A 9,880-nucleotide genomic window follows, 5' to 3' on the forward strand; every position below is an offset into this window, starting at 1 on the left:
CAAGTGTCCACACAGCACAGTGGCCGTGCAGGAGGGATCTCCTGTGTGGGAAAAGTCTCTGCTGCTGGTCAGGGGCCAAAGTGTGTGGCCAAAGTGCATGGGGGTGTGAGGAGGTGACCCGAGCCCCAGCACAGCTCTCCTGCAGGAGGGAGGGATTTGATGCTCCCCGGCTGGTTGAGTACCTGAGATGTTCTCCTTTCTCAAGCCTCCTGAAGGCATCCGTTGCAGACCCCCAGGACTGCCACGAGTGGGGGTGACTTTGTCCAATCAAGCAGGAAAGGACAAAGGGGGAAGGACGCATGGTGCCATTGGGCACGGGAGCATTTGTGTGCCCAGGGCGCTGCGCGGTGACAGGCCACAGCTGCGACCTCAACAGTGATGGAAAACAACCTCCCCACACTTCCCCACGGCCATGTGCCCTGCCTGCACTCAGCCCTCCAGCACTTGCAGCACCTTCTGCCTGCAGTGGTGCATTCCTGCAGTGTAAATCCTTGGACGCCTCATCCTGGTACTTCAAAGGATCCTCTGTGGCCCAGTGGTCAGCTCAGCAATGAGGAAGTGAAATGGCAGCGTGGAGGAAGCCAAGGGCCAGCCTGTGCCATGGGCTGAGATGCTTGGCTTTGGGGCTGAGTCTGCAGGGCAATTACTGCCCACGTGCAGTGCCTGTGGGCCTGGGGCGGTGCAGGAGCAGGATAAAAGGGACTCCTTCTGCTCCCTCTCTCATCCACTCCTCTGCCTGCGTCTCCTTGCAGCAAGGTGAGTCTGGAACCCTTTGCCCTCCTCCTTGTCCTCCTGGGTTTCGATGCACAGATCCAGTACTAGGCTGGCTTGTGGGGCTGTACCTGTGGGTGAGGGAATGGTGCAGAAGCTGTGTCACAGAGAGGCAGAGGATTGGCTGAGGTGAGCCAAGGGCTAGGTGGGAAGGTGCTGGAATTGGGCATTCCTGGCAGGGCTGTTTTGGGCTGAGGGGAGGGAGTAATTCAAGGGCCTCCTTCCAATTCCCTCAACTCTTGTCTACATCTCCTGACTCGTCTGCATCATGGTGAGGGGGAAATTGCTGCTCACCTCCTCCTTCTGTTCTATTTTCTCCTTGTGCCTCTGCCAGGCTCAGCTCCATCGCCAACCATGTCCTGCTACAGCCCGTGCCAGCCCTGCCAGCCCTGCGGCCCAACCCCGCTGGCCAACAGCTGCACTGAGCCCTGCTGTGTGAGGTGCCAGGACTCCGTCGTTGCCATCCAGCCCTCTGCTGTGGTGGTGACCCTGCCCGGACCCATCCTCAGCTCCTTCCCACAGAACACCGCCGTGGGCAACGCCACCTCTGCTGCCGTTGGCAGCATCCTCAGCAACCAGGGGGTGCCCATCAGCTCCGGGGGCTTTGGCCTCTCTGGCCTCTCCAGCTTGGGCCGTGGCTCCTGCGGCAGGAGCTGCTTCCCCTGCTAGAGCTGCTGGCCCTGGCCCTGGGCAAGGCCCCCAGGCACCCACCAGATGCTTCTGCCCTGGGCACGCAGCGTCCGCTTTCTGCTTTCAGAGGGGCTGAACACCCCCAGCGCCCCTTGCCAAAGGACAGGGCCAGCCTGGGCTCTGGCACAGCACAGCCCAGGCTGCCCTCTGCCCTCTGCCACTCTCTGCTGGCCCTCCCGTGGCCTCCTTCTCTCCTGCTCCCGAGGCCTGGTAGCACCACCCATTTAGGCTCCAGGGGACTTCTGTGGGTCAGGCACATGGACACCTGCTGGCATCTCCACCACAGACATGGAGCTCAATTTATTGCCTGTTTTTTTTTGTGCTTCCTGCTCTGTTTTTCCTCTCAAAGTGACCTACTCTCTCTTTTTCAACTCAATAAAATTTTGCTGCAACCCATTCCCAACCACTCCGCGATCTTTTTCCATGGAGATCCTCTTCCAAGATAATTGGGCAGAAACATTTTGCTCAGAGCAGATTGTGGGGGAGTGTTCCAGAGGTGGGATTTGCAATGACTAAAAAAAACTCTCTGCAGGCTCCTCCTGGGATGGAGCTGAGCTCCTGCTTCTTTGTCTTTGTGTCTATAATGGCTTTGAGAACAAAGGAAAGTTGTGGATTTGGATGGGCAGTGCTTGTGGAGTAGCCAGGCTGTCCCTCCAACTCCATCTCCAAAAGCCCAGAAGGCTGGGAGAGAAGATAGCAGTTAGAGTTGGCCCAGGTTCACCAAGGCATTTTCTGTACAGGGCTCTCCACCAAGGCTCTCTTGTACTGGGGGAGCTGCAGAGAGGAGAGGAGGAGGGAAGACTCCTCCCTGTTCCCTTCTGGGCCTGCTGTGAGTGGTTCCGTTGAGCAGCCTCCCAAGGTCCTTGCACTCCCTTGCATGAGCTGTTCACTGCTGTTAACGAACATTCTTGGGCTGCTAGGAGGTTTGTGGAATCCAGAGTCATGCTGGCTGAGAAGAGAGGACTGCTGGGTGGGGCAAGACTAGAAGATACCCTGAGGTCTGTGTCCCCAAAGGCATCTGAGAGCACCATCGTTCAGTTGGGCACCCAAACACAACCTACAGGAACCGCCCAGCAGTGGAAAAGAAACAAGGGATAAGAGGCAGCTCTGACTCAGCCTGCAGGGCAGAGGGAAGAAGGCAGCAGATGAAGACCTGCCGTAGAGACCATTTCAGTGATGTCACCAAGGGAAAGGGCTATGGCATGGAGCACTGCATTGGAGAAACCCTCCAAAAGCATCAGAGCCACAGCCAAAAGAGTGAAGGCAAAGTCCCAGGAGAGAGAGGGTGTCCCCAGCCCTCCCTCAGAAGGCAGTGTCTGAGCTCCTGGCAAAAGGCTGCTCTGGCTCAGTGGTGTGTGGAGACACACAGTGGTGGGTAGAAGAGCAGCACCAAGGGAGAACCTGGGTGTGGCACACAGACGGGGGTGGCATACAGATGGGTGTGACACATAAAAGGGTGTGGCAGATAGAAGGGGAGGACATGGCAGCTGGTGCTTTGGAAGGCCATTTGGACTTCCAATTTTGCATCAGACATGTGGGCAACCAGCTACAAAGGGACCTTGAGGAGGGCAACTCCCTTACATGCACTATTGCAGCTGTCCTTCCTTCGTGTCTCTGAAGAGTTTCCTTTTGTGTGCCACTGTAAGGAGCTCCTTACTCACCCAGGCAGCTCTCCAAGCATTCTTTCCTGCCTTCCTCTCTGTCCATTTACTTTGCTCTGGACACAGAGAAGGTGATCCAGCTACAAAAGGACCTATGTGCCAAAGAGTGCTGGGGAGGCTTCCTGCTTTGCTGTAGAGATCATCCCAGAGCGCTGCTGAGCGATGCCTTGCGACCAAGGGTCTGGCTAAGACAGGCCCTGTGGCATTCAGGCCTTCTGAAGAGGTGTAAGGGTGCAAGATCATTGACCTTCGGGGGGGGGGGGGGTGTCTGTGTGATGTGACTCCCAAAAAGGCCCCCTGGACACACTGAGCCTCTGCCAAACTGGACTGTGCCAACCAACACCTGGCACCACTCCCACCGTGCACATGGAACTGGGAGGACATTTTGGGCCTCAGACAGTTTAAAACTGGTTCCATTGGGAGCTGAAAAGGAGAAGAATCCTGTCCACAGAGCTCTCTCCCCAGCACCAGCAACAGTGGAGGAGGAACTCCCCCCACTGCCAAGCAGCAGAAGCTGAGAGGTCCCTCCCCACAAATGAGTGTCCACACAGTGCTGCATGCTGCGCATCTTCGTGTGCCAGCCCCTGAAGGGTGCAGGAGGGGAGAGAACAGGGCAATGTGTGGTCTGCTGAGGCAGTGAGTGATGGCCACAGACGCCTGAAGAACAGGAGGAGGTCTCACGCAGCTGCAGGTCTCCAGTGACACAACAGCCGCTGCCAGCACCTGAACGCCTCCAGAGCGGCAGAGCTGGAGACTAGGACAGGGACGCTGCAGACAGCCGCAGGGCCAGGGTGCTTTGGGTAGCCAAGGGTTGCTGGTGGTGACCTGTGCAACTCTGCTGACTGCTTGCTGCATTTTCGCCTTTTTAGCCCGTGCTGTCCTGTTGCTCCTACTTTCTCTTTTCACTTGTGGCAATGAAGCCACCTAAAATTCCACCTCTCTTGTGTCTTAGTCTCACTCTGGAGATCATAGCAAAGCCTCTCCAGACACTGGACAGGGGCAGGTGTGTGCAGGAATAGGGGAATGGCTTGCTAGCAAGGAACAGTTGCCCGAGACAAAGCAAATACAGCATAGACCTTGGGCATGCAATGTGTGGGACAGACAGACCTCAGAAGAGAAAGATAAGTAGGATCCTGCGGTCAGGACTGCTCAGATAGTTGCATAGCAACATATATCAAGGAGCAGAGAAAGTAACGAAGAAAGTAGAACTAGCGTCTTTCGCCTGAGCAGAGTGTTAGCCAATCGTGTAGTAGATACTAACTTTCTTACTGTAATTCTAGCCAATCAGTGATGAACATGCCAGCCTTTCTGAGACAATATATACCTGCCTGTTTTTCTAATAAAGTGGAATTTTGGCTTGCATCAAGTCGTTGCCCCGTCCCTTCAGTGTGGCAGGTGTGGCTGTTGGGGCAGGCAGGATGCGCAGGGCAGGATGTGCAGGGCAGGCTGCTCTACCAGTGAGCATCATCCTCCCAGAAGAGGACCCAGCTGTGGTTTCCACTTGTTCAAGGCACACCTCCAGAAGGAATGTGGGAGCCCAGCCGGAGCTCCCACACAAGCACACAGCTGCCCAGCTCTTGGGCTGCAGGCAGGGCCTGTGCCTGTCAATAGTCCTAGAAGCCAGCAGACACAGCAAGAGGTAGAGTTGTGGAGCAAGGCTCTGCCCTGTGCAAGACAGAAATGGCAGCACTCATCAGAAAGTCCCCAGGGCCCAGGGGCATTGGTCAAGCCAAAAAGCCAAGAAGGAACTGCACAGACAGCTCAAGCAGGGGCAGGAATGGTGGGAAGAGCACAGGGATGCTGCAGGACTGCATAGGGCCAGGGTGATGAAAGGCCTGTCTGTGGCTGGAGCTGGAGATGAACTTGGCAAGAGACGTGAAGAATACCAAGAAGGGCTCTAGAGCTGTGTTGACAGCAAAGGGAAGGTAAAGAAAATGTACAGTTGATGAGCAAGAGTGGAGAACTGGCAATGGCAGATGAGGAGAAGACTGACCTCGATGACAATGAGCCTTCAGAGGTCTAGACAGTGCCCTGTGTGCACAGGGCCTGTAAAAGAGGCTGCCCCAAACGCATCAGTGTCAGGGTCTAACAGCTTGGCAGCAGCTCTTGGCACAGCAGCAGTGCAGAGAACAGCCTCCTCTTTCAGACGCTTGGAAGAAAATCTCTCTCTGTCCTTGTCCAACAGCTCAGCTGCTTAGCTGTGGGGAGCACCCCATGGAGCCACTCCCATCCTGCAGCGGTCAGTGTCATGGTAGGCCTGTATAGGCCAAAACAGGCTTACACATGTCCTGGCTTGCCCAGCATGCTTTTCTGCTCTCCCTCCTTCTGCTATTGGGACAAGCAGCTGTGGGAAAGAGGACAAGGAACCTGGAGCTACAGATTCTAAGGACTCTGGCCTGCCCAGACTTGTTTACACACTGTGGTAAACAGGATACGCATGCTCAGCTTGTGCCTGCCTTGTGCAAGGCCTCTGTTTTTCCTAAATTTGGGTAAAGCAAGCCTATGGCTTCAGCTAATATGTTCAAGTTTGGCTAAGTGCCATTCTGATTGATTATTCTGTGTCCAAAGGCCCATTAGTCTCAGGCTGTACTGATAAAAAGAGATGAGCAGGTAACACAGTGTGCTCTGCCATTGTATTCGTGCTTGCTTGCTGCCTGCTCTTGCCTGCTGCAACTGCTCTTTGCCTCTGGCGGTGATTCTGCCATTGCCTTCTGCAGCATTATGCTAAGCTATAAGCTAGCTCTGCTGAATTGCCTGGAAACTGCCTGCCCTGAGTTTACCAGGAACAGGTTCCAAATGCCTGCACGCCATCAGCCTGCATAGCCAGCATGCACCTGACAAGACGAGGGGTCCTGGAGATACAGAGATCATCCAGAGAAGGCCAGAGATTGTCTGTCTCCTTTCCCCAGCACTTTGTGAAGCCTGAAGAATCAGAGGCCTCAGTGGCTGACAAGAACAACAGAATTCCCTGAAAGTGTTTGGGTACTGTCTGAAGCTGTAGCCAGCCCTGCAAGTCGGGAGGTAACATTTTGTGCGCACTTAAAGCCCCTTCTCATTCATCATTGCCTTTTGCCATAGGCAGAAAGAGGCTCTTTGAGTCCATCTAATGGGCAAGCAGTGTACTGACCACAGGAAGCTTCTCTTTAGTTCAGCTGAGGTTTGTATACTTTTGCAAGTTGTTTCTGGGTCTGATTATTCCTTTGTGCAATGTTTCCATGACCGTGAGAAGAGCTGATTATTATTACAATCGGTGGTGGGGCGGTGAGAGTTCTGAACAGCAACATTAATAAACAATATTAATGTTGGGAAAAATAATCTTGCATTAATTAATTACCTTTCCATTACAGTCAGAAAGAAAGTAAGATGCAGGATCATCCTCCATGGCCCTCTCTGGTCATTCCCTCTGACCGTGGGAAGTGCAATTGTGAGCCTGCCTTGAACCTGGAAGCCTGTGGAAGTGAACGGAAGGGGAAGGCAGCATTACTAGCATAATGCAGAGGAGGGACATTCTCAGCGGAGTTGCCACAACCTCGCTGACAAACCATCAGGAGAGGTGTTTGAGGAGGGCAACAGAATAATTCCAGTTCTTCTGAACGGTGAATTGGACAGAAATGGAGCAAGGTCAAAGCTCTTGCACCGGAGATGTATTTCTTGGAGGCAAAAAGACCAGAGAGAGAGGACACTGTGAGATGCCTCTGGAACGTGATCAATAAGGTAACAAGGCCTGTCCCTCAGCCCTGTGGCAGCAGGACGGTGCTACACCCACCATAAACCACCCCTGCATTGGCCTGCCCTCTGCAGACACAGCACAGCAACAGAGAGGAGGATGTTTCCCTGGAGAAGCTGGGAGTGAGTGGGAGCATGGAGAGGCTTTGCCACGACAAAGGCAGGGCAGGGGAACTGCGGCATGACTCCAAATACTCCAGTGCAGCCCTTGGTCACTGCCAACTCTGCTGTAGAACTTATTCCAGAAACCCCCAAGAGTAGGTAGGTTCTCCTGCAGGTCTTGGAGAGCATCTCAGACGAAAGGATGAGACAGAAATATGGGATGGGATGCAGCAGAACTTTAATGAGTCCAACACTGGAAGTAGGCTGGATAAGGGAGGGGTCACAAAGCAGGAGCAGGAAGGACTCTGTGTTCCATGGCCTGTGGTGGAGATGCCAGCAGGAGTCCATGTGCCTGATCCATGGAGGGAGCAGGGCCATCAGAGAGTGGCAGAGGGCAGAGGCAGGCAAGGGCCTGTGCTGTGCCAGAGCCCAGGCTGCGCCCTGTCCTTTGGCAAGGGGAGCTGGGAGCGCTCAGCCCCTCTGAAAGCAGCAAGCAGCTGCTGTGTGGCCCAGGGCAGAAGCATCTGGTGGGTGCCTGGGGGCCTTGCCCAGGCCAGGGCCAGCAGCTCTAGCAGGGCGAAGCAGCTCCTGCCACAGGAGCCACGGCCCAAGCTGGAGAAGGCCAGAGAGGCCAAAGCCCCCGGAGCTGATGGCACCCCCTGGTTGCTGCGGATGCTGCCAACGGCGAGCAGAGGTGGCATTGCCCACGGCCGGTGTTCTGTGGGAAGGAGCTGAGGGATGGGTCCGGCAGGGTCACCACCACAGCAGAGGGCTGGATGGCAACGACGGAGTCCTGGCACCTCACACAGCAGGGTCAGGCAGCTGTTGGCCCGCGGGGTTGGGCCGCAGGGCTGGCAGGGCTGGCACGGGCTGTAGCAGGACATGGCTGGCGATGGGACTGAGCCTGGCAGAGGACAGGGGAAGCAGAGAATGAGGCCTTGCTGAGCATCCCTGTATGCTGACCAAGGCATGGAAGTCAAAAGCGGGGAGAAAAGTGCTGGAGGCTGTCTAGGGAGTCCCACCGGCCTAACTCCCTCTCCCTGAAGGACCCCTGCCAAGAGTGACCAACCAAGGGAGATGGCGCCCAGCCTTTAACTCTGCAGATGTCACCATGACCCAGCCCATGGCACAAATTTTACCACCTTTGCCCCTCCCATGCAAAGCGACTACCAAAATTCACAGGAACAAGGGAGGAGGTTTGGGCTGGGAAATCCCAGTGGAGGAAGAGAAGGGAGATGAGGGGTGAAGTGAACGCACGAGACTCACCTCGGTGCAGGGAGATGCTGGCAGAGCAGTGGATGAGAGAGGGGGAGCAGAAGGAGTCCCTATTAATCCTGCTCCTGCCACCGCCCCCAGGCCCACAGGCACTGCACATGGGCAGTAATTACCCTGCAGACTCAGCCCCAAAGCCAAGCATCTCAGCCCATGGCATAGGCTGGCCCTTGGCTTCCTCCACGCTGCCATTTCACTTCCTCATTGCTGAGCTGACCACTGGGCCACAAAGATCCTTTCAAGTGTGAACATGAAAGGGCCTGGGATTTCCCATGCAGGAACACATCACTACAGGCAGGATCCACTCCAAGGGCCAGAGGGCTCTCTGCAGGCAGGGGACATGGGAGTGGGGAAATGTGGGGAGGTTGTTTTCCACCCCTTCTGCAGAAGGCTGCTCACATCCTCCCCCACCAACCCTGTCCATCCTGCCTCTTCAATTTCTTTGGCTGTGTCTGGTGGCTCCCAAACAATGCCCCTAGCAGCCTCATGGCAGAATGCTGCCCTCCAGACCCTGGGGTTCCTCAGTAGCTCCTGGGGGGGGGGGTTCAACTGGCCTCTGCTTCCCGGAGGGCTTATGGAGGGCTTTGGAATCTTAACTTGCTCCTCCCATACTTCTCAAGCCACCATGTAGACTGGACACAGCAGCAGACACTTTTGGCCCCTGAGCAGCACGCAGACACTTTTCCAACACACGCTGCCTGAGCTGAATGCCCCTGCAGCAGCTGGAGGGGTGACAAGGAGCTGCTGGCTGCAGACAGAGGCTGTTGGGCTCCCTGCAGCTCTTGCTCCAGGCACAGCCCCGAGCTCAGGGCTCCTTCTCCTCAGGCTGGGATGCAGATGGACCCTGACCACAGGGGATCCCAGCCCTGCATGGCACAGGAGCCTGCAGACAGGGTCTGCTGGCTGGCACGCTCAGCCAAAAGGCTGCCACACGGCCAGGCCAAGCTGGGAGTGGGAGTGGGAGTGGGAGTGGGGAGTGGGAGTGGGCAGGGAGAGGCTGTCCCTGAAGCTTGGCTGCCAAAGGCTTTCCCTCTGGCCTGCTGGGACTGTCCCAGGTGCCTGCATGTCTGCAGGGCAGGGCAGTGCATCACCACCTTGGTGTGCCCTGAGCTTCTTCTTGTGCCAAGGGCGCTCCTGAGCATGTCTCCTCCCTCAGCGTCCCCAGGCCTGTGGAACTCCAAGATCCTGACCTCTCTCACTCCCCTGGGCAGTTCCTTGCTTCCCCACTGCTTCCTGCTCTGTGCCCGCAGGCTGAGCAGGGCTTTGTGGCCTGCAAAAGGAGGCCTGATGGAGCCCTAATGGCAGCAGGATGCCTCCCGCAGGAGGCCCAGGAGGAGTCCCAGCCAATGATTTTGCAGCCTTTCCCTGTCTCTCCGTGGAGCATGCAGGAGAGCTGCTCAGCACAGCCTGCTCCCTCGGGCTAGGAAGAAGAGCCCTCTGCAGCTCTGCCCTTCCAGTATCCCCTGTGGTAAGCCAGACAATATTCCTAATACGTGTTTGCTGGCCTCTCCAGGCATGTTCCCCCATTCTGGAGTGGGGAGAGATGCAGGGAAAGGGACCAAGGCACCTGGAGCCACTGAGTCTAAGGCCCCTGGCTTGCCCAGACTTGTTTTGCTCCTTTTTACATCCCTTGGTAAACAGAATGCATACACTTGGCT

General features: G+C 56.0%; 1 protein-coding gene across 1 annotated transcript; it reads left to right on the forward strand.

The window, feature by feature from the left end:
• Window positions 1-692: 692 nt before the first annotated feature.
• On the forward strand, window positions 693-1,850 carry LOC135191675 (feather keratin 1-like). Its single transcript, XM_064174197.1, has 2 exons — window positions 693-756; window positions 1,106-1,850. Exon 2 carries the CDS (start codon window positions 1,126-1,128, stop codon window positions 1,438-1,440), a length of 315 nt encoding a protein of 104 aa, XP_064030267.1. The 5' UTR covers window positions 693-756; window positions 1,106-1,125; the 3' UTR covers window positions 1,441-1,850.
• The last annotated feature ends 8,030 nt before the right edge of the window (window positions 1,851-9,880 follow it).

The sequence above is a fragment of the Pogoniulus pusillus genome, chromosome 40 (genome assembly GCF_015220805.1).
Source record: "Pogoniulus pusillus isolate bPogPus1 chromosome 40, bPogPus1.pri, whole genome shotgun sequence".
In the NCBI taxonomy this organism is placed as follows: domain Eukaryota; kingdom Metazoa; phylum Chordata; class Aves; order Piciformes; family Lybiidae; genus Pogoniulus; species Pogoniulus pusillus.

Coding starts and splice junctions, on each gene's coding strand:
- LOC135191675 (XM_064174197.1), top strand. CDS start 1,126: ATGTCCTGCTACAGCCCGTGCCAGCCCTGCCAGCCCTGCGGCCCAACC.